The sequence below is a fragment of the Schistocerca americana genome, chromosome 2 (genome assembly GCF_021461395.2).
Source record: "Schistocerca americana isolate TAMUIC-IGC-003095 chromosome 2, iqSchAmer2.1, whole genome shotgun sequence".
Taxonomy (NCBI): domain Eukaryota; kingdom Metazoa; phylum Arthropoda; class Insecta; order Orthoptera; family Acrididae; genus Schistocerca; species Schistocerca americana.
Window position 1 is genome coordinate 556,424,726 of NC_060120.1, and position 25,182 is coordinate 556,449,907.

A 25,182-nucleotide genomic window follows, 5' to 3' on the forward strand; every position below is an offset into this window, starting at 1 on the left:
AAACCTTTTAGTTTTTCTTACCACAATTAGATTTAGAATATTTAATTATTTTATCTAAAAACTTTATTAAGACACAAAATATTGTTTGTAAGAACTGTACACCCATGTATACAATACAAAAATTATCTTTTACTATGCTGAGAAACAGCTTACCTGCATAGAATTGTAAAAGCTGGCAAAATTCTAATGTTAAAATGGCACCAGAAGCATAAAGATAACATAACCTCCAATGTTCTTGTTGCACCACTCAGAAATAAGTGTGGTTGCGGTTATTGCCAATATAGGTAGGCAGGAAAAAGGCAACAGTGTCGAATATTTCAAGGAACCAGTGTAGCAGAAAGGTATGCGTGCAATCATATGATGAGTAAGACGTTGTGATTTCCACAATGTTTTGTCCCAAGATCCGAACATGAACAGTAATGGGCTCAGATTGTGTCAATCTAAAATACCGTTTCAAACTAACACATTAGAAAAAAGATCATTAACTGAAACATTTTAGTGTACTTCTGACATTTATATACACTCAACAATTAAATTGGTGTATAGGTATTCTTAATAAATATCTCTTGACACGTGAAGTATCAATTTTAATAGAGGTAATTGAAAGTGAGTCCAAACTTGTGCTTTTGCAATAATATGGTAAAGGAATAAAAACTATGATGATGAGCGTTTAGCGTCATTGGCCGGGATACAAATTCAAAGCCTCTTACCATTTCATGTTAAAATGGATGAGTTTATTGATTTATTTGTCGCGCGCACACACACACACACACACACACACACACACACACACACACACACACACACACACAAACTAAATAAATAAATTTCTTGGGACACAAATTACACAAAAGTGTCTTTATTGAGTCACAACATTAAATATAAACATTCAAATCCGTGAGGGATACAGCATCTGCAAAAGAAGAAAAACAAAAATAAATAATTACAAACATTAGACAATATTTCCAACAGCTTTCCATTTTACAGTGAGTTACACAGCATCACTTGGTAACAGGCAACTGTCCACAGCAAGGTACACTAACGACATACTATTAGTCATGAAACAACATACAGATGTAATAAAACCAGCCTGCAACCAAAAAGGATTCATTGAAGCACTTAAGTCATCCAAGGAAACTTAAGTACTGACACAGTGGAATTTGAACCAAGCCATCCTCAAGTGGTAATACAATTTAAGTGATATTTCCCTCAGGGGAACAGAACCAGTTGCTAGTATTAGATTTTTCACGAAGTTCCAAAGGCTTCCCTGAACTGACTAATGACACCATAGCACTCAAAAAGCACCTGCAACCTTACACCAACAAATTTTAAAATTTCACTGCCAAGGAATAAAAATCCACCTGCACAAACAAAAAATTGATGTTAATTTGTCAAACCATGGAAGAGAAATGGGTGCATTGAAAACTTCTCTAAACACACATATGACGTTACTGTTATACAATTGTTTGAAACTTTACATTCACCTGTTATAAGGTATTCATGTCCAAAGTAGTAGACTAACCAATTGTAAGCACTGTTACAACCAACTCAGAAAACAAGGCTGTTATGCAACAGGTTTAACAAGTTAAAGACCAGCTGTATACAAGTGCATCCACAGAGGCCTACACACTACACACCAAAACAAATTACAAGATCCGATAATTCAAAATTACAAATATTAAATCACTATCATCCAAGATTTGAAAAAACTATGACATTGTAAATCCAACATGTTACAACATCGCAAACAAAATATCTTCACAAAACAGACAATTCGATTTTAATAAGCTCTCTCAAAAATCAGGACATTCCAAGATTCCACTGATAATCAGGAAGTGTCAGACAGCCTCATGAAAATCTGTAACACCAAATGAAACCACCATAAACTGGCCTTCCTGTTAGCTCCGTCTTCTTTACTGTGCAATGAATGAGTGCATTTCCACAACACTGCCGATGTCTGGTCTGTTTCCTACATTTTCCTCCAAGCCTCCTGACCGACACATTCCTGAGAGCATCTCTATCATGTTAACTTTTGCAATCCTAATTCCTTGAGGCCTTTGTATTTGCACCATTTAGGTCTAGTACCATTTTTTGGTAATGTATGAATCTGACTGGTTTGCCTGTCCCAGTACATTGTGTGCACCACTATTTGAATTCACTATTCACTATCTCAACTGCGATGTTTGGGCGATATTCAAGATTTCCCTGTAAATTTCTACATTACGTTGTGATTGACACATTCATGTTTTGTTCCTGGTCATAAAATTTTACTCATGATTTTAAATGATTTCCTTCTAATATTCTGTATTAAAGAGCAACTGTATGATTCAAATAGTGCTTCTGGTTTGATCACTGTAGTATAACATTTTACAGGGAGCGCATTTTTGTTAAACGGAAACTATTTCTCAATTTTGAATTTTTTTTTACTTATGTATTACTTTGTTATAGCCAGTCCTGAGCTCATTTGTTGCTATTTTTACATCAATTGTGAATTTAGTTTCTTTGCCCCAGATGAAATTAAATTCAATTTTCCCTCACTGCCTGTGTAATATTTCACTGTTTTGGGCATCAATGATGCCATCCGCAAAAGGTTGGACAATTGAAGTTCCAGCCAGTGTGTTGGTGCTGTTTCTGCTTCAAGTTCCTTAGTTTTTACAAGGGCTTAGTTAAACTGTAATGAAGATAAATCACCTTTCATTTAATCACAGACCATCTGTAATTTAAGATGACTCCATCTCAATTCAAGACAAATGGAAAAAGTCACTAATATTCCAGGTGACAATGCAGTGCAATTTGGCTCATTCCACATCAATAAACGTACACTTAATGTACACGCCCCTGCCTTTGTATACTTACAAATTTTTGTACTGAGTAAGAATATATTACTGATTAGATTTTTGAATAAACATGCTACTTGAAAAAGATATAAAATTCAATGTGTGACTTTGAAAACCCATCTTAAACCAGACACAAATCAATTTTATGCGCAGATTCAGCTGAGAATAGGTGTAGGACACACAGCCATGCTATATTCTGATTTTAGTATAATATAGATTTTAATTTCAGATCCATGCCTGCTTATGGATGAAGTACATGACTTAAAAGTTAGAACTTTTCATACACAGTACAATTTGGCAATTTGTAAACAAAGTAAAATCAGTGAAAACTGCTCTCTCATAAAATAGAAGTACAGTTACGTTGCAATAAACTTAAACCAAAAAGCAGCAATTAAACAATCGAAAATGAGAAGTCCGTAGTTTTAGCACACTATAAAACTGGAATGATTGTTTTCCACTTCAGACTGGATTAATGGATTAATAGAAGAGATAGACATGATCCAGCGAAAAGCAGCGCGATTCGTCATGGGGACATTTAGTCAGCGCGAGAGCGTTACGGAGATGCTGAACAAGCTCCAGTGGCGGACACTTCAAGAAAGGCGTTACGCAATACGGAGAGGTTTATTATCGAAATTACGAGAGAGCACATTCCGGGAAGAGATGGGCAACATATTACTACCGCCCACATATATCTCGCGTAATGATCACAACGAAAAGATCCGAGAAATTAGAGCAAATACGGAGACTTACAAGCAGTCGTTCTTTCCACGCACAATTCGTGAATGGAACAGGGAAGGGGGGATCAGATAGTGGTACAATAAGTACCCTCCGCCACACACCGTAAGGTGGCTCGCGGAGTATAGATGTAGATGTAGATGTATACTTTCCCAATACTGTATTGTTCAGACAGAGTAAATTTATTGCCTTCCTGATGTTGTGATAGTGCTTTTATGATTTTAAAAGTGTTGGTCTGGAATTAGCAAGTATAGTTAGTAGACTGGCAACATAAGGAGAAGCATGGAATGCATGAAGCTGATTAAGGGATCTTTTCTGAAGAAACTTCACATATTTATCACATGCCTGGCACTGTCACACGTACAAGCAACATGCTGGCCTGATTCCAACATTGCAGTTGAAACAACTGGAATTTATTCATCTGCTTCAAATGCATTAATTGAATGCTGCAACATGAACACCACTGGAGCAATGTAGGCTTTTGAAACCTGGAAAAGATCCATCTGAATCTGGGACCGAGGAACTAACCAATAGGAAGTGGTCGGGAGAGAATACAGGGAAGAGGACAAGATCAGGAGATGGAAGTCATGGCACATATAAGCGAGGCAGAGCTGTGGCCCACACCACAGCTCTAAGCCACAAAGACAATAGAACAGGAGGGGCAAGCAGTGGAAGAGTAGATAGTAATGGCATAGGAAACCAGGAGCAGAGACTTTCAATTTTAAAGGGGAGGGATCCCAGCATCAACCAGAATACTATCAACACAGTTAGTGCAGAAAGCACCACTGGCTAAACGGATACCACGATGGTGAACTGGGTCCAAAAGGAGCAGTGTGAAAGAGACAGCTGATCCATAAATTTGACAACCATAGTCCAGACGAGATAAGTAATACCCTGTACAGGCGGAGAAGGATCATATGATCCGCATCCCAACAGGTATGGGCAAGAAAGAGAAGGACACTGAGTTTACACAAACAGCCAACCTTCAGACGATGGATATGGGGCAACCAAGTAAGCTTGTTAAGACAAAGGCCCAAGACACTGAACAGGGGTCCATGGTCAGGCACTGGATGTCAAGGTAGCACTCCAGATCAAGATGGACTCTGATTAAGAAATTCATGGCCCATTTCACAAATAACAAATCATTTTGCGTAAAAGGAAATTACGTTTAAAGTAACTTGTTTCAAACCAAGATTCGCAATATTTTTCTACAACCTACTAGAAATAACAGTTGCCATAGAGCGCCAGAAAACAAGCATTACTGCGCATGCACAGCTACGATGACATAGGAAGCCACATGTTCGCACATATATAGCATTAAGAGGTCTCACAGTATGTCCTAACAGAAACAGGACATCAGAAGATACACCAAGAATGTTGGAATTTTGTAAACCATACCAAAATGTGCCAATACTGTGTTATCACATGTTTGGTTCTTTATTATTTCAGAACGCCATACATGCCGGAAGTTGAAAACGAGCACTTTAAATTCAGTGAACAGTTTTAGGTGCCAGTAGTTTGGAATCTAACACTTCATTTCAAATAAATTGACAGCCTCTGCAGAAAAGATCAATAAAAGCAAAATTTCTTTAGCAAACCGACAAAAATAACTATCGTTCTTCAAGGTGATTAATGTTTCGACTGCCAAAAATGTGGAAATAAAATAAAATCAGAAAACTGAAAACAATAACATAGTTTAGCTTTCCGTAATTATGTGAATGTATTTTCATTTGCTTCATAGTTCCTGGCCACAGAAATTCTTTTTTTTTTTCATTTGTAAACTAAGAAGAAACAGTGAAATCACTAAACACAAACATGGGTCATGTGCAGACTACCCCCTTCCTCACTCCCATTCAAACTGCCCCACGCATGTGCGAATCTGGAAGCTTTGGTGCACCGGACAAATTTTTCAAGTAGCCAGAAGCAGAAAAAGGTATTGCTCATTGAAGTGCTGGTTTTTCTTGCGTGCCGTTTGAGAGAGGCAGTAGAGAGACAGCTTGAAGGTGGTTCATTAAACCCTCTGCCAGGCACTTAATTGTGAATAGCAGAGTAATCGTGTAGATTTAGATACGTGATTCAAGTGCACATGCACACGAGCCCACCGGCAACTGCTCAGACGAACCTAATGTCACTGAAAACCCTAACAAAAATTCCTGGAATCTTAAAAATCCCAGGCTTTTCCCCTGTTTTCCCCCAAATCAAAAAGTTCCCAGGTTTTCCCCAGAGTATATACACCCTGCCCACTGGTAAGAAGTTGGAAAGTCGACATCCATTATAGTAAACAGGGGACGCTGGTCAGACTGAATGGTCAGTAAATATCAAGGGATGACGGAGCCTTGCCATGTTAAGGACAGGAACCACAATACTCCCTCTCTATTGAGAAGAGAAAATGCCTTAAAGCTAGATGCAGTTGAACACCTGCAGAAGATATTGTCATGGGGGGATTGAGGTATTGAAGCAATTGGTCATGGATTGACTCATGACCAGGAGCTGAATCATGGGAAGAATCGAGCGCCAGAAGACACTCCCATTCAGTAAATCTTTCACTGTAGGTTCCGCCTAACAAGTGGGGCACTTCAGCCCACTATTTCCAGACGAGGAAGGCTCTCACCACAGCTGCCACAAAATGGGTCACAAGGTGTTCCACAAAAACTGATGGATCTATATACAAAGGCCAAGGCTCGGAATGGAAGACTTTCGCTGACAACCTCAAAGGATGCGGAATGCAGCTCACTCCCGTGACGGAGGGACAGAAGAACCTAGAGAGACAAAACATTCCAAACATATCCGTTTGCTGTTTTGATTAAGTAACAGGCTATGATGCAAAGACATTTACAGATAGTAAGAAAGGCAGAGTACATGTTCAATGCTGATCACAGATAGCAGTGCCAATGGCCGTGCTCCACCATCGAACTGTCCGATGGCAAATGGGGCCCGTCAAACAGGGAACAGCAATGCCAGCAGAGTGGGATTATCTTATCAGACACATCACAGACAACTTCATCAGAACAACTGAGTTATATAGAGGCCAATCAGCACAACAGAAGGCCCACTCTAGTAACCTAGTCATCAGGAGGTAGGAAGGGAATGAAACAACATAAAGCTGACACTATCAAAGGGATCATGTGGTGGCCAGTGTAAGGAAGGAAGAAGGGGAGGGGAAAGAGCAAAAGATCAATGGCAGAGAAAGTGCTATATGCGGCACTAAAATGAGTAGGGGAACCATCATTAAGAAGGTACAGTCGTGGTCCACAAGAAATTGGTCAATGAAGTGCCCATGACTACATGAAAAAGCACACCCCAGAAAGGGTGACGGGCATTAAAATCCTAGCAGGAGAAATGGAGGGTGCAGTTGCCGAAGAAGCCGATGTAGGTGGCCTGCTAAGAGATTCCTAACAATGAACACAAAGTCCAAATGGACCTGGATGGCACCTGCTTCCAATGCGGTACAAAATGGGTTGCATGTACTAACAATATCCATACAGAACAACGTGCAGACACCACCAGAAGCCCTCGACAGCTAACCCAGTTTTGACAAAAGCACAGGATCGACAAAGGGTCAGTAAGTGAGCATCAGAAAAATGAGTTTCCTGAAGAACAAAAAGCTTCTAACAAGGGAACCTCCCCATCTCACCCCCCTCAGATTTAGTTATAAGTTGCGACAGTGGATAGACCTTGAAAAAATGAACACAGATCAACCGAGAAAACAGGAAGAAGTTGTGTGGAACTATTAAAAAAATAAGCAAAATGTACAAAGTGAGTAGTCCATGCGCAAAATAGGCAACATCAAGGATAGCCAGAACTCATGAGCGCCGTGGTCCCGTGGTTAGCGTGAGCAGCAGCGGGGCGAGAGGTCTTCTGTGATTCTGAAGCTGACACTTACAGCAGTTATGGACAATGAAATAAGATGATCAGTATACCATGTCTTCAGACAGCAATGAAGAAAAGTCATTCGCAGCAAGAATCTTCATTATTGGAACACAGCTGTCCCTAACTGATCAGGCCTGCTAGCTGCCAACAACTTCTTATTAATTGAGAACATCATATTCACATAACATGCGGGTTTACATCAACAGTGCCAGCTTCATCTAAGTGAACTGTAAATAGAAACACACAATGCTATAATTGACAATTTGGCAAAGTTCGGAAAGCTTACGTAAAAAAACTCCCTGTCCACAAAACAATTTCCTAAACAGATGTCAGCCCCTACCTGCAAATTTATATTCAAAACCATTTCTATCACACAACTAAGCGATTTTTAACCTAAGTGCTATCCGGCGGATGTCCTCCCACCCGTATTTAATACAATTACTCTTATGTTTTCATCACTTTTTTGGGAGTGGTTATCACATCCACAAGAAAACCTAAATCGGGCAAGGTAGAAGAATCTTTTTACCCATTCGCCAAGTGTACAAGTTAGGTGGGTCGACAACATATTCCTGTCATGTGACGCACATGCCGTCACCAGTGTCATATAAAATATATCAGATGCGTTTTCCTGTGGAGGAATCGGTTGACCTACGACCTTGCGGTCAAATGTTTTCGTTTCCCATTGGAGAGGCACGTCCTTTCGTCTACTAATCGCACGATTTTGCCGTGCGGTCGCAAAACACAGACACTAAACTTATTACAGTGAACAGAGACGTCAATGAACGAATGGACAGATCATAACTTTGCGAAAATAAAGAAAAGTTTTTCGCTCGAGGGGAGATTTGAACCAAGGACCTCTTGTTCAGCAGCTGCTCACGCTAACCACAGGACCACGGCGCTCCCGAACTCCCATCGTCCTTGATGTTGCATATGTTTGCGTGGACTACTCAGTTTGTATATTTTGCTTATTTTTTTATAGTTCCACACAACTTCTTCCTGTTTTCTCGATTGATCTGTGTTCAGTTTTTCAAGGCCTATCCACTGTGCCGACTTATAACTAAATCTGAGGGGGGTGCGATGGGGAGGTTCCCTTGTAAGTAAAAGGCAATACGGAACTGTAGTTCTGGGAAGTTGACAACAGTATCCATTCCAACTCCACTGAATAAGCACTGGGTAGATATCCAAATGGCAGGCAAATAGGCTGGAGCCAATCACACTGCCTGATCATCTGTAGCCAATGAGAACAGCGTGAAACCCATGAATAAGAGGTCAGACTCAGGTCGCAAAGTGGAAGTCGGTACTGAGTTGATGGGTTGGGAGGGCCTAATCTCTTTCAAAGATTGAAAATAGGACACAGGCGGCGAGCAGGCTCCTACAAGATCCGGAATTGAAAGACAGTAGGCGACCTTGAGGCGCACAGACTGTGTCCCACGGCCAAGATGTTGGGAGCAGGCCTCTGGCCAGAGAGATGCCGGGATAATCCCGCACATAGAGGGTCTGCCCCAAGAGGTAGCACCATCACCAGCAGGTACCAAAGAAGGGGTGGAGGTGGGTGGGGGTGGAGCGACACCCAGCAGGGAAGGTGTGGGTACCACAGGGGAGGTATGGGGTTGGGGTAAGAAAGAGGGAGGAGGGAGAAAGGGAGTAACAGAGGAAACAGTAGAAGTCTGTCAAATTTCTGTCGAGTCTCAGTGTAAGAAACGAACCAGGAACTTTTATGTTTTCTTTTCTTTCTTACAGGCTGGGCAATCCGGCGAGTGTGAAGAGTGACAGTCGTAAAAATTAACACACGCAGTTGACAGTGGAAGAACACAGGGGCCCCCTAATGAAGTGGGTATTCACAGTCACAACATAGAGGGGCTGTCGAACATTGGGAAGACATGTTCCCAAAATGCAACCACCGAAAGCACTTCATGGGTGCGGGACATACAGTTTCACGTCATACCGGTAACATGAAACCTTGACCTTCTCTGGTAGAGTATCTCCCTCAAATGCCAGAATGAAAGTGCCAGTATCGGTGCGATTGTCCTTTTTGCACATGCTGAACAAAATGAATGCCCTATCATTCCAGATGGGCCTGAAGCTCATCAGTTTGAAGGATGAGGTTTGTATGAAAAATGACTCCCCAGACCATATTCAAAGAATGGTGAAGTGTAACTGACACTGCAACAACGCGAAGAGGATCAGAAGTACGAAGAGCTGCAGATTGGATGCCAGAAGAATATCTGATAAACAGGGAACTTGACAACATTTTACTGAGACTCCACTTCAAACTTTTCTTTGACATTTTCCACAGAAAGTAATGGCTTTGTGGCAGTGAAAGTGTACCATCCATCCTAGCAGACCGGGTAGCGAACAAAGAGTTTCAACCCAAGCTGGCATGTCTGGTCCCCCTCATCAGGGCAGGGAAGGTGCCAGGGACATAAGAAGCATAATTCAATGATCTGTTACAACTCAAAGAAATGGCCAGATTTTTGAAGCTTAATACATTTCATATACACAGCATCTGCCCCCATGCCACCCACTCTGATCTGAGGTTCGCACCATGGCATCACCCAGCCACAGCAAGGGCCGTCTGGCACGGCAGCTGTTGCTGAGAGCTCTCATGCTCCAGAATGACATGCAACCAATCCTAGGCATACATGGGCAGGCAAAAGCTCAGGTATCAGAATTGCGATCCCTGTGTTGTCAGGGGCATCAGTCAGATGGGTACATGACAGCTCCACCACATAGAAAAACTACATGTGCTGGTGACAGAAGGGCAAAGGGGGACTACAATGGGGGAGAAAGCGGGGAAGAACAAGGGGAGAGGAACCCACACTGTCGACACTAAAGAGGGAATTCCTCCCCAAATTCCTCACACTACAGACAGAATACTTAGAAGTGGAGGTCAAAACTCTAAGAGGGACCAAAAATGCAAAAAAGGAAAGATGGAAGAGAAAATGCACAAGGAACAAAACTGCAAGGAATACAGGGAACCTGGTGGATAGCCATGTCAACGTAAGTAAGAACACCAAGAGAGGGGTAGGAGGGGGCAATAGGGGAGGGAGGGAGGGAGAGAGAAAGGGGCACAAGGAAAGAAATACACCCCAGGAGGGAAGAATGGGCCACAACAGCTCAGGGCCCCATGGGTGCCAAGCACAAACTAAAGAAAAACCCGAGAGCCCCTGAGGGATAAAGTCTTGGGGAGAAGATTCATCTTTAAATTAGCAAATGAGCTCTGTTTCTCCTACTGTTATCCTCAAATATTTAATCAGCCTCATTAAGAAAGCATGAACAAATTGTATCATGGCAAAGGCAGTCACTAATAATACAGATGCTGGTGTTCTGTAGTTCTTTACTATCAAAGCAAACCACACAGGAGTGTTATGTTGCTTTGCTGCCCCCCCTAATGAAAACCTTACCCAGCATCTAATGACTTAGTTCTCTGAAAAATGATGCCGCCAAACTTCAAGATTTTCTTGCAGGAAATGGCGTCTTGTCATACCATGACTTATTAGAACCAGTTCCTCTATAAACACTTCTGTAATTGCACGACATATCTAATGTATCCCCATCTTTGAGAATATCCACCAAATACTCTTCCACTTCAGGTTTCCCAGGACACTTCACAGCATTGCAGTCTTCTGATACCAAACAGCACACAGTTTCTTGATTAGTTCCTTCTAGTCATCTTTCATGGGTATTGCAGCCAACATGAATGGCATTTGGATGCATTACAGAACACAAAAACTGAGAGTACCAGCAGGACAACACACAACTCTGACGCAAGTTCACAAAATTTTGAATGCTCAGTTCACTGCCACAATACTTAAAATAGGTTAAACAACTTCAAAGAACCTGAGGACTTTACGTTTGATCTTATCATGCCTTCATCCCCCTTTTGTTTCGCAGGGAATGCCCAGATGCCAGCCTCCATCTTTAGTTTCCTTTCCTGCTTCAACCACTACCACAGAAGCACCAAATTCTTTTGCAGTTTGCTCTATACTCCCGCTGCTATGAGCTGGGGTCAAAATTTGAACTTTGCTGGAATGAGTTCAATGATGCACTGTTATTTTTTGTTCAGTAATTAAAACTTCTAAGGATATATATTTCTAGCATTACTTCACAATTCGAGTTTCCACAACATCAGTGGAGTTCACACCAGCAGCTACTGCTATAGCCTTGATGATTGAACTTTCTGCTTGCTGAACTTCCCACTTTATGTCACCCATTGAACCCTTTTGCTAATTTGTTTAATCTTACCAGCTGAACCTCTAAGAGAGGCTTGTGAAGTATTCTACTGAGTAACGAGCATAAACTGCTTATATGCAATCAGAAGTGAAATTCTTGCTCACCCTAAGGCAACATAGTTGCTTATGAGAAAATTCTTACATGCATTTGGGACATGACTTCTGGCTAGGCTTCAAAACTATTATACTCTAATTAAAATGATTAACAAATTGTAATAACAGGCAGATGGCGGGAGGGGGGGAAGGACTGTAAGCCAGTGTCCCCACCATGGATCTACCCACACCTCAAGTACTGCAGTTCCCATGAAACAGGCAACACAGCGAGCATGTGACACTCAAAACAAGCTACGATTGGGTGACAGCTGGCCCTCTACTTGCTAAAACGTAAATCATAAAGTGATTTTAAACTGAGTATAATCAAGCTTCAAAGTGTCAACATCAAAAATATCAATTGCCTGTAAATCCTTTCTAACTTCACATTTGTTTTTGCGAAATGGATTACAGCAGGTATTGCAAACAAACTGAAATTTCAAGGTCAGCAGATGTTACAATACGGAAAGTCTGAAATCTTTGTGAAAAAATCCAGATCTAAGCTCTGTGCCCAGTGACATTTCTTTCCCTAGATTAAGATGTCTGACCACAATTAAGTTACAGATGCTTGTGACAATCAGTGACATATCAACCACAAAATAATTACCAAGCATTTCTTGATTCTTTTCATAACATACACATTACCGATTTTACGGACTATAAGAAACACTTTTTTCTTCGACAAATTGCCTCCAAAATTCAGGCACCTCTTATAATCTAAATTAGCACAAAAAAGGTATTCATATTATATGGGCTATGAATAGGTTAGGTTAGTGGTTTTTTTAACGTCCCGTCAACAACGAGGTCATTAGAGACTGAGCACAAGCTAGGGTTAGGGAAGGAAATCGGCCGTGCCCTTTCAAAGGAACCATCCCGGCATTTGCCTGAAACGATTTAGGGAAATCACGGAAAGCCTAAATCAGGATGGCTGGAGACGGGATTGAACTGTCATCCTCCCGAATGCGAGTCCAGTGTGCTAACCACAGCGCCACCTCGCTCGGTGGCTATGAATTGAAAGTAACAACATGTGCAAAAGAACATGAAAACAGAGCAGCATTTCAGCCCTCCACCAACAGAACAAAACATTTGCGTTTGGCAGACTAGCAAAGAACTGAAAAAAGACTAAATGTGCAAATAGAGGACTGAATGCAAGCTGACCAAAACTAGATGACATATTAAAATGGATTCAATGACACCCCCAAATTGGCATGGGAATTAATACAAGAAAATTAATACAAAAATGATTCAAATACGCACTCTTAAGCTAGTGTTACAGTGGAACTTATGGGTGGAGTTAGTTTAAACTTAATAGAACAATCATCAAGTGCACAACAATCAGAAAACCACCTGAAATACCACCAGGTGTTCACATACATGACAAGGGTTGGATGGATGAGGCTGGAATTAAATTATGGATTAATGAGACAAGGGAAAGTGCTTTATTGAAGAAGATTTCCGTTCTTGTGCTAGATCAGTTTACTCATCTGAAAAATTCTGTGAAAGAAACTGAGACAGGGAAATACATAGTTTGCTATTATTCCGGGAGGACTCACTTCACAACTACATCCTCTTGTTTAATAAATAAACCATTTAAAATGCGTATGAGAGAAGAATGGAACAAATGGACGACTGACGAACCAAACAAATTCACACCAAAGGGAGCTTTACAACAACCTACAATCAAACAAGTGTGTCAATGGATTAAACAGTTGTGGTCTAGAGGCAGAGAAGACACTGTTAATCCTCTCAAGAGGTGCATCACACGTAACACTATCTTATGCAGAGTGTTACAAAAAGGTACGGCCAAACTTTCAGGAAACATTCCTCACACACAAAGAAAGAAAATATGTTATGTGGACATGTGTATGGAAACGCTTACTTTCTATGTCAGAGCTCATTTTATTACTTCTCTTCAAACCACATTAATCATGGAATGGAAACACACAGCAACAGAACGTACCAGCGTGACTTCAAACACTGTTACAGGAAATGTTCAAAATGTCCTCCGTTAGCGAGAATACATGCATCCTCCCTCCGTCGCATGGAATCCCTGACGCGCTGATGCAGCCCTGGAGAATGGCGTATTGTATCACAGTCGTCCACAATACGAGCACGAAGAGTCTCTACATTTGGTACCGGGGTTGGGTAGACAAGAGCTATCAAATGCCCCCATAAACGAAAGTCAAGAGGGTTGAGGTGAGGAGAGTGTGGAGGCCATGGAACTGGTCCGCCTCTACCAATCCATCGGTCACTGAATCTGTTGTTGAGAAGCGTACGAACACTTCGACTGAAATGTGCAGGAGCTCCATTGTGCATGAACCACATGTGTCTTACTTGTAAACTTACATGTTCTAGCAGCACAGGTAGAGTATCCCGTATGAAATCATGATAATGTGCTCTATTGAGCGTAGTACAGTACATACTGACGAAACTAAAATGAGCTCTAACATGGAAATTAAGCGTTTCCGGACACATGTCCACATAACATCTTTTGTTTATTTGTGTGTGAGGAATGTTTCCTGAAGGTTTGGCCATACGTTTTTGTAACACCCTGTATATATAAAGAGGACAACAATGACTAAGGAAAGGAAGAGAAATACCAAGGTTCAGATGACGATTTTCTTGGATTTTACTCACAAAATTTCATCAACTTGAAAATTGTCAAACAGAGATACTTTGTCTACCTGTGAGACATCAATAACTTACTGAATGCATGATGCGAAGTGAACAGCATTTGACTGATGTACTCCCTAAAGATAAGCCTAATGCAAATTCTAGCCCTATGAACATATCAACCCTTAAAGCTTAATATAATTCCTTGTTTCCAATTTCTATATGTAAATAAATATGAACTATGGTCTTCCACACAATCAGATGAACAAACAAACAATATTATGAGGAATGCCAATTATTAAATCAGACAACAGTGTACTATTTACCAGTAAACTCATAAATATATACATTAAATTACAATGAAATAGCAAATAACTCACAATTCTTATGCGATGACCCATTGCCTTCGAAGGAAGATTTGTTTTGAACTTTGCTCTCACTGCTCCAGAACATCCATGTGGCCTCGTCACTTTGCCCCACACAGCCCTAACTTTCGTCTTCTTTGTTGATCTACCAGGCACTGGCGTCTTGTTCTTTGCCTTAAAAACAAAACTATCCTTGTTAAAACAAGTAAGCACAGTTCAGCTTTAAAGCTGTTTATTTTGTAGTTACTATCCTACAGGAACAATTTTTTAACATACACAAATATATTTTTAAAACGACTCAAAAATCTAACAAATTCATGCAAAGACACTGTGCAAGAACATTTCCACATTTAACTCACTAAAATATGCAAAAGATCTGAAGTTTCATTTCAGACAGAATGAAGTGATTCAACACTTAGTTGTTTACATTGCAGCAACGGAAATACGGAAGCATCCGATCCCGCCCGTCTGCTTTGACCCATGACGTCACAAATATGGTGGAAATGACCATAAACCACGATTCCAATATGGCGCATACGAAGTCGGTACGTACACATTATGAGGACGAAAAGACATCGAAAAACAAACACACACACTTTCCACAAAAAGCCTAATGACACTAATGGGACAAGTGCGGGAAATGGGGTGTTTTGGGTGGGGGAAAACTAAATATAAACAAAATTAGACACCCACCCCCATACAAAACCACAAAAAAAGCTGACATCACAAAACTCCACAAATACCACTAAACACAGTATCATATGGAATCTGATACTTCCCTTGACCTATATAGCTCAACAGCAGCTCCCGATCCCATAAATTAGGATCAAACACTTCCCTTTGCCTATATAGCTCAAAAACATCTCGATACCAACATCAACAGCCACACATTGGGATCGAACACTTCCCTTGACCTGCACACTTAATTTTATCCGTCATATCCATTCCTGAACATAAACAACAACAGATTAATTTTTACTAAAGTACCACACGATGTACAGCGAACAACACTAAATTTACCTTCACACAAAATCGTTAACTCACTGAAATGAATTCCACCACAAACAGCCGACACTAACAATTCTGGATAATGAGCAAAAGCAAACTGAGCCCATTACACCACACAAACGAAAACCCTGAACATACCACCACAGAGCACAACAAACCACAACACGACGACATCCACAAACACGCCACACTCACAAACCAAACTCCGCACCGTCATGACGTTACACACAACAACACCCTTACATCTCAGGTCAAAGACGATGTGTGGGATCGGACGCTTCTGTCGACCCACAGCAACCATAGTAGATATTAGAATAAAATTAACCACCCCCATCCATTAATTAATCATTGTCAAATTGCCTGTACCATTGTTTCATGTGGCAACTGCACCTGGTACCTTAACTTCAGATATGGTAGGGCCCTATCTCTGCGGCACATCCATTAACCCTTTTGCTGTTACAGTAGTGAGTTCTCTTTACTTTCCACACTGAGGTGGCTTTTATTATGGCTGTGCAGCTTGCCAAATGCTTGTGCCTGTTCTGACAGATGGTATTCTGGTCAATATGTCAATTATTTAATTTTCGGAAAACAAGCGAAAAAATTTTATTTTAGCACATATCTGTGCATCAGTTTGACATCTTCGCACAGTAAAGGACTGCCACAGTTACTGCGTTACATCAAATGTAAGTATAACACCACATGAAACTCAGGATATTGCAGAGGCAGAAACGCATTGCATAAACTTTGCATTCAGACACCCATAAGCACTGAAGGAAAATCCAAGTGATGCATGCACTCATGTCCACAACAGCTGGGAAACAGTGTAGCAAGACATGTTTACATTCACAGCAACAAAACGATTAGTGAGGCCATTGTGACAATACAGAGCAAACTTTACAGCATGTTAATTGTGATTATGTAATATTATGCTGCACACAATTTGCAGCGGTTGTAGCTAGTCACAATGTTAAGTGTTGCCTTTCCTCTATTGCACTTGGATGCCAGTCTACCCTGTTCCAGGTAGGCCTATTGAATTTTCTGATCTATTAAACATATCTGTGTGTCACCCACTGTTCATAACTTGTCAGTCGTGGTTTTTGCTTATTTTATTGCTACCATCCTTGCATACATATAAGTCTTTCCTGATTATGTTAATCTGCAAACAATAGCTTGATCTCTAAACAAAGCTGCCATCTCCAACTTTTCTGTGCAAAACAATTCTGAACATTTATGGCAGTCAGAATCCATGAAACTTAAATATGGCCTGGCCCCAAGGAAATACCCGTAATAGTACCGGGAATTGAACCTGCATCACTTGCACAGCAATCATTATAACCTCAATAAATTACAGAGTTACTGCCCAACAATACCATATGATACTTCCTCTCTCTGTGTGTAAAAATTGACACTGGGAAGTGCGTAGTCACAATATACACAAACTTTTGCAATAGCACAGAAATATCAAATACTCAATTAGACATCTAAAGAACCATTTTACAAAAATACATCTTCTAACTAAATGTGAATAAACAAATGAAAACTCTGAGATGAGCAGCTATCTATAATGAAAATGTTTTTCTGAGGATAGGAAAAAATGTCATAGGTATGCCTACATATGCTGTTAAAGTTTAATTAATGCAATTCATCAATGAATATCCTTACTTAGCCCCACTAAAGTTTTTGTTTTATTTCTTACAACAATACAGAAACCACACAACCACAGACATTACAGCAACAGAAGTAAATTTCATTAACACTATATAATGAATGTTGTCAGTTGGCTTTAAAGAACTTTAAATTTAGAGAATTCCTTTCCTACAAGTAAATGTATATAAAATTAAGATGAGACAAAATTAGGTGTACTTAATAATTAAATTATCACAGACAAGATGAAACTTTCCTCCCAACCCAACTCGATGAGTGTTTGGAGTTGGGTAGTGTGCACGTACCACTGCACATACACTGACTACTGCCACCAATGTAAATTCAGCATTGAGTAAGATCTAGCACAGGACATATGTTAGGGATACACTGTTTAATTAGTTTGACAATTTTTTGACTGGCCACTGTGACCCTTGAGTACACTGGTAACTGTTCTTTAGTCGAGTGTTAAGTACATTTATATGAAAATAGGATGTAGGGATGACATTTTACTGACTAAAGATGCTATGCAAGAAGCACTGTTATAACTCAACTGTGTAAATGACTTCTGTGATTCTGAAGCTGACACTTACAGCAGTTATGGACAATGAAATAAGATGATCAGTCTACCATGTCTTCAGACAGCAATGAAGAAAAGTCATTCGCAGCAAGAATCTTCATTATTGGAACACAGCTGTCCCTAATTGATCAGGCCTGCTAGTTGCCAACAACTTCTTATTAATTGAGAACATCATATTCACACAACATGAGAGGTTTACATTAACAGTACCAGCTTCATCTAAGTGAACTGTAAATAGAAACACACAATGCTATAATTGACAATTTGCCAAAGTTCGGAAAGCTTACGTAAGAAAACTCCCTGTCCACGAAACAATTTCCTAAACAGATGTCAGCCCCTACCTGCAAATTTATCTTCCAAAACCATTTCTATCACACAACTAAGCGATTTTTAACCTAAGTGCTATCCGGCGGATGTCCTCCCACCCGTATTTAATACAATTACTTACTTAGAAATAGGAAGAACTTCTGGGCAAGAATGGTTTCGTTAAATGAAGTTTCTTGATACAGCATTACAGCCGTTTTCACTCACCTTATAAACATAAACACAGCGTTTACCAACGTAGAACCAGCTGTCTGCTTTTTGACTGCAACCTTCGATTTTCAAAAGGGCGGTGTTCTCGTGCTGATTCCGTAAACCACGCTTGTAGCCTGTGAATATCGCTTTAGCGTACAGTCGACCATGGCGTTTCTTTGGTCGCTTCTTCAGTTTAGGTTTCTCTACCTCCACTTTCTCCTTAGCAGGCTTAACTTTCTTATCCTTTAGTTTCTCCGCACTCTTCGTCTTTGCTGGCTTCTCTACATCAGCCATTTTACGGAGTCAACAAATCCTAAACAGAAAATTAATCAAAACATCACACACACTTTATAAACCAACGTTACACAAACTTTAAATCGACGACCATCATAATAATTACTATCCCACGATAGAAATTGCTAATTACGGACGTAACTATAAACTATGTGGTACAGATTCATACGGTATTTAACAACATTACATATCCCCAACTATTATTTCACACATCTGAAAAATATATGCACCCTTACCACTTCGCCAACCGGAAATATACCTCTCCTGCTCTAAAGGAAGAACCATGTGGAACATCAAAGATCTTCTTAACTGTATAGCTGTCCGACTCAAAGATAATCGTAACAACACCAGAGTCCATTTTGTTAAAAATGTACATAGCTTCATAATAACTCAATATTGAAATAATTCAAAATTAACCTATACTAGTCATTCATATTTATTTTCGTTTTTATCAGTGTCTCTATTATTAATGTAAATGAAAAATAATGTTTTTGACTTGACAGAAAGTCAAGATCGATTAACACTCGATAGAACGGAAAACCAAATTCCATATGCAACAAAAACTTGAACATAACCCCCTTCCCCTCCAAATCTCATAGGACAGTCAACTCAACTGGCCAATAGTAGCAACCTACTGTATCGCCCAGGTGGCAAACAAGTCAGGAGATAAGTGTCCCAACTTGGTTCACAATTCTCTGCTGAGACATATAACCAGTGTTTTTCAAGCTATGGCAGCAACACACACACTTTCAGAAACATTTCGGCGCTTCTACACAGATACTGGTAGCTGCAGTTGGGGCAGCAGGAATTACAAGTGCCCACCATAGTGCTCTCTAATTAGTACAGATTAATAATTTGCACATGTAATTGATTGAGAGACTGATTTTTATTTGATCCCACTTGATTATATTATGTACAAGGTGTGTAACTCTAACATGGGACAGGTCAACCGAACCTAATATCTCAAAATGTTAAGCCAATATATTACAATATAGAGCATCGTACTACAAGGTATTTACATACAAGGGTAAGTCAATTATTATCCGCAAAGTAGTTATAAAATTTTATTGTAGTCAAATGGGAAACTTACAACATCATTTTTCGGCACAATCTCCTTCCGTTTCGACACACTTGGTCCATCGTTGTACAAACTTCCTGACGCCCTCATAAAAGAAGGTTCTAGGTTGAGCTGCGAGCCAGAAATGCGCCGCTTCTTTCACCGCTTCGTCCGAGACAAATCGACGGCCCCTTAATGCTTCTTTGAGTGGACCATACAAATGATATTCAAAAGAAGCAAAATCGAAACTATATGGAGGATGATCCAGTACTTCAAATTTGAGTTTCTGGAGCAGGACACAGAATTGTTTGCAGACTTCGTATGTAATACATATCCAACATATGCATGAAGAAGTGATGAAACTGTGTGATGGCCCACTGATGTCATGTGGGTGCCTGCGGCAGGGGAGAACACTCTGCACTCCTGACTCACATCACTGTGATTCAACTGCTGCCACAGTGAGCTATGATGTGAGCTCTGCTGATTGACGGATCAGAGTGGCAAGGGACTGCAATTTGGGCACGATTATTTATATATCACAAAGTGATTCTTACGACTTACGTGGTGTAGTGCAAGTTCTGCCGGTGGAGTGGCTAGGCACATTTTAGCAAATAAAACTCAAGCACATACCCACTCCAGTTCAGTCCTACTATGTACACACAACATAGTGGCAGTTATTTAGTAATCATTTGTGTAGCACCATTGAGCTAGCTACATTTAAACTCAGACGAAATGAACAGCAACATCATAAGAAAACCAACAATTTTTTTGTTTAATTTACCTCCAGGTTATGTTTCGAAACTTTGAACACAAGTGACTGGCAATCATGCTCACTGTGTCAGTATCTACCAAGTGCACAATCTTGAATTCTATACTTAGCACAAGTTAACTGACTATGACTACTAAATAGGCTGTGGCAGAATCTAATAATTCCACAACTGGATTCTGAAGTCATAGGAGTGTGCCATTATTTCTATGTCTACCTGCTGTGTCGTCCGAACAAGACACAGGCAGGGAAAAAGCACCACAGGCGCAAAGATGCGAGCAGGTACCAGTGCCATAGAGGCTCGCTACTTGCGCTAGTTCCACCAGCGTCACGGCCGGCGCTGAGGATGAAGATATCGACTTCGCCTCGGACAATTACCGGCCGAGTACAATCCGCCAATGACTGGACTACAACGGACAGAAGCCGATTCGGTAGACAGAAGAGCAACTCTCGGCCACTTGGCTGTGTATCATCGTCAGGGATGACTTATGCTGGGAATGTCCTTAAGTGAACTCTTAGAAGTGAACAGATTGTTATAATTGCATTTGCTATGTACTGTAAAGTTTACCTTCGATTATGCACTTAACCATTGAGGGTCTTTTTTGTGTTATTTACATGCTGTGTTGTAGACTTCATTATTCAACAAGCCACAAAGATAACCAAATCGTTTTAACTCAGTTGTGTGACTTTGCTACTTATTTGTTGGAGTGTTGTAGAACCTTCGTTCTCCTATCCTGTTACCTGACACTGGAGCTTAGCTGTGTAATAGTGGCAGGGAGAAATTGTCTTAGCGGAGTGCTGCACCAGAAGCCGTTTCACGAGCTCACAAACTCTGCCTGCTGTAACAACAGTGGCAACTCGGCCTCGCCAGCAGTAGCGACAAGGCCTTTGTTAAACTGGCGACGAGGGTTTACAAAACTGCCGACGAGGTGGTGGTTTCCCAAGCCAGAAGCAGTGGAGACAACAGCTGGCGTGACTTTTACCTTGAGTTTAAGATGTTCTTATTTGCCTTGTTTTTTCTAATCCAACACTGCACGTTTGTGACATTTTTTTGTTCTCGTTGTGGGAGCACGTAATGTACGTCACACATTTTGCTTTTGTATCATTGCTATTATCTAACTAGTAACAATGTCAACCACACCCACTACCAAACAACAATTGGTAACTCATTACTCCCTGGCGCAACCGTCACCTATGCCTTCACCGTCTCCGGCTCCAAATGCACAGAATCCGCCAATTGTGTCTGTTCCTACCGAAGCATTGCCTAATGTGGATGTACAATCGCCACAGGATCTTAATACGTTCCGTCGATTTCAGATGCGGTCGCTTCAGATGCTGAACGAAGTCATGACACAATTCGTCAAACAGTTCCTGTCGCCGTATCGGGCCTTCGACGAAAACACAGAAGACTGGACGGAGTGTATTGCACAATTCAGGGTCCACCTAGCAGCCCACCAACTGTGATGCAGGCTTACTTCCTTTCCGTCGCTGGTGTATCAGTGTATCTCACAAAACTCTTCCCTGCATCACGACCTGAAACGTCCCCTTTGAGATACTAGTCAGTGCATTAAATAAATACTTTGAAAAGCGTAGCGACATTGCGGCTGCCAGGTTTAAGTTTTTTCGTTTAAAGAAGCAGCCGGGACAAACGTACTGTCAGTAGGTGACTGAATTACAAGGCTTAACGCGGACATGCAAGTTCCGTTGTGAATGTGGACAATGTTACAGTGACTATATAATCAGGGACGCAATGACACAGAATGTTCAGGCAATAGAATCAGAGAATAGATTCTGAAATATTCCGGTCCTACTCTTGAGCAGGTACTGCACATCGTTGATTACCAAGACTTTTGTGATTCTGCTGTCGACGGTTTTCAGCAATCTGTTAAGATTTGTACTGTAGAGTAGAAGGGCGGAAATAGCCCTAGTGCTACGCAGTCCTGTAAACGGCCACACTGAACGACATACAAACAGCCTCGTGGACAGAAATCCCACACGTCAACTTTAGCGCAATCCGCGCTTCGCTCACCATCAGCGTAGTATAAATCTTTCCTCTGATGCTATACCGCACATAAACATGAACATTAACCGTCACACCAAGACACTTGCTACTCCTGCCACCGAAATGCACATACAGAAAGTGTTTGCTTAAAAAGACAAAAGTCCCCAGGTCACAATGTGGAACATAGCGCCCTACTATGCAAGCGCATGTAATAAATTCAGAACAGATTGTTCCACAGAACAATTGTGTGCAGTTATTCAGAACACTAATTCCCCTGTGCAACGTCCCTCTAATAAATTGTATGTACCTTTAGTGGCTCTGAGCACTATGGGACTCAACTGCTGAGGTCATTAGTCCCCTAGAACTTAGAACTAGTTGAACCTAACTAACCTAAGGACATCACACACATCCATGCCCGAGGCAGGATTCGAACCTGCGACCGTAGCGGTCCCGCGGTTCCAGACTGCAGGGCCAGAACCGCGCGGCCACTTCGGCCGGCTGTACCTTTAATGATCGCAACTATACAATAACACTCATACAGGTGCATCAGTGTCCTCGTTAAACTATGAACCTTATGAACTGTTAGGCACACCAAAACTGTGTCAATCTACAAATACGCTTACAGCGTGCAATGGCAAGAACATTCCAGTAATAGGAACACTCAACACTGGGCCCACATATCAGAATCTGCAGAAGACAGTTTCCTTTCAAGAGCTGCGAAGCAGACAATCAGTTATATTTTTGGTCTCGGCTCGTTCGACTTGTTTCGACTAAACATTGTGGCCAATGTGCTAGCTGTGTCTCATTTCAAGAATTGTTTGCTCCTGGCGAAGGTAAAGCCAATAACTTTGTAGCGGGCGTTATGCTTTAAGACAGCGCGCAGCCGCACTTTTTCAAAGCACATGCAGTGCCTGTTGCACTTCGTGACCAGGATGCAAGAGAACTGGCTCACTGGCAAGAAAATGCCACAATCGCACCAATCTCTGCGAGTTAGTGGTCTTCCCCAGTAGTTTATGTTAGTAAACCATCAAGAAAAATTAGGATTTGTGCTAATTACAAAGCCACTGTTAATCCTCACAGATGCACATGCATATCCATTGCCACGGCCTGACGGGCTCATGGATCGCCCAGGCACGGGTCGCTATTTTTTTAAAAATTGCCCTTTACGATGCCTGTCCTCAGATACCTCTTGATGAATCATCGCAAAATGTTTGTCATCAACACACATTTAGGACTTTTCAAGTTCCTTCTTTTGCCTTTCGGTAGCGCATCAGCACCTGCCGTTTTCCAACGCTACCTAGAACAGCTGACAGAGAAAAGTGTCTTTTTCCAGACGGAAATAGAATATTTAGGTCATGTTATCAATTCTCGAGGTGTTCACACGACACAAGAACATTTGGAAACAATATGTGATCTCAAACCGCCTCAGAATGTCAAAGAATTTGAACCTGTCTTAGGGAAGGTCAACTATTACATTCGCTTCATCCGTAACGCCGCTCATATAGCGGCTCCCTTGTATCGCCTTCGTCCCAAAAACGTTTCTTTTGGTTCGTCCCAACAGTGTGACATAGCCTTTCAGAACCTGAAATCAGCATTGCTCAGTGATTGTTGCTTGTTTCATTTCGATCCAAGCAAACATGTTATTTTGGCCACGGATGCATCGTCTTATGGAATTGCTGCTGTTTTGTCACACAGCATTGGTTCGTCAGACAGACCTATTGCCTTCGCTTACAAGCTTCTGAACAAAGCTCAGCAGAATTATTGCCAAGTAGAAAAGGAAGCTCTCGCCAAAATTTTCGGAGTGGCTAAATTTCACCAGTACTTATATGGTAGAAAATTCTAATTGGCCACTGACCACAAGCCTTTGCAGCCATTCTTCAATCTGGCGAACCCAATTCCTATTCATACTGCTCAGAAATTGCAACGTTGGGTTCTTCTTTCCTTCTTCTACATTACGATATCATTTATCGGCCCACTTCTAGGAATGCGAAGGGAGGTGCTCTCTCACGTCCACGTATGATACATGATGCTGACTTTCAAAAATCCGAAGCAGCATGTTTTCAAATTGATGCACAAGAAACTGACATTGTCGAGCAGTTTTCCCTGGATTATCGCCAAGTAGTGCAAGCCACAGTAGTGGGACAAAGAGACCACCCCAAAGTAGGTCACCACAAGGGGTGCCCCCACCCCAAAGTAGGTCACCCTAAGTACTGTTATCCAAGATGGCGGCCATTACACAAGTGTGTGACGTCACGTGACGTCAGCTATTCACGCAATTGACGTCAGATTATGACGTGAGTACCGTTAACCAAGATGGCGTCGTTTGGAGGGAAGATAGATCAATTGCGCTACCTCTGCTAACCTAAGAAAATGGTGTGAAAGAAAGGGCTACCTCCACTAACCTATCTCACCTCTTCCTAGGAACTGGGCATAAGTCTTTATTTAAACAATTAGAGTCAGTTCCATATTCAAGTGTGTTCATCTTCCTCTTCGAAATTCGAATTTTGCTATAAGAGCTTACTCCTGCAGCTGAGCAAGTTAGTATGGTATTGCTGTTCAGTTCGAATCTATTTTTT

General features: G+C 41.1%; 1 protein-coding gene across 2 annotated transcripts; it reads right to left on the minus strand.

Annotated features, from left to right (window-relative positions):
* Positions 1-843: 843 nt before the first annotated feature.
* LOC124596252 (60S ribosomal protein L35a) lies at positions 844-19,113 on the minus strand. 2 transcript variants are annotated; one of them, XM_047135324.1, is made up of 4 exons: positions 19,018-19,113; positions 18,503-18,800; positions 14,758-14,916; positions 844-913 (listed from the first exon to the last, which is right to left on the minus strand). In XM_047135324.1, exons 2-4 carry the CDS (start codon positions 18,779-18,781, stop codon positions 890-892), a joined length of 462 nt encoding a protein of 153 aa, XP_046991280.1. In that variant the 5' UTR covers positions 18,782-18,800; positions 19,018-19,113; the 3' UTR covers positions 844-889. The 2 variants fall into 2 exon arrangements, with proteins under 2 accessions (XP_046991280.1, XP_046991279.1); XM_047135323.1 differs by lacking the exon at positions 19,018-19,113 and adding an exon at positions 18,924-18,948.
* Positions 19,114-25,182: the final 6,069 nt, after the last annotated feature.

What these genes read in the sequence shown, in the direction of transcription:
- LOC124596252 (XM_047135324.1), bottom strand. Translation starts at nt 18,781, where the DNA reads ATGGCTGATGTAGAGAAGCCAGCAAAGACGAAGAGTGCGGAGAAACTA. An exon ending in GCTGTGTTTATGTTTATAAG is followed by an intron (nt 14,917 to 18,502) that starts GTGAGTGAAAAC and finishes TTTGTTTTTAAG; the next exon opens with GCAAAGAACAAGACGCCAGT. An exon ending in TGGGTCATCGCATAAGAATT is followed by an intron (nt 914 to 14,757) that starts GTGAGTTATTTG and finishes CTTCTTTTGCAG; the next exon opens with ATGCTGTATCCCTCACGGAT.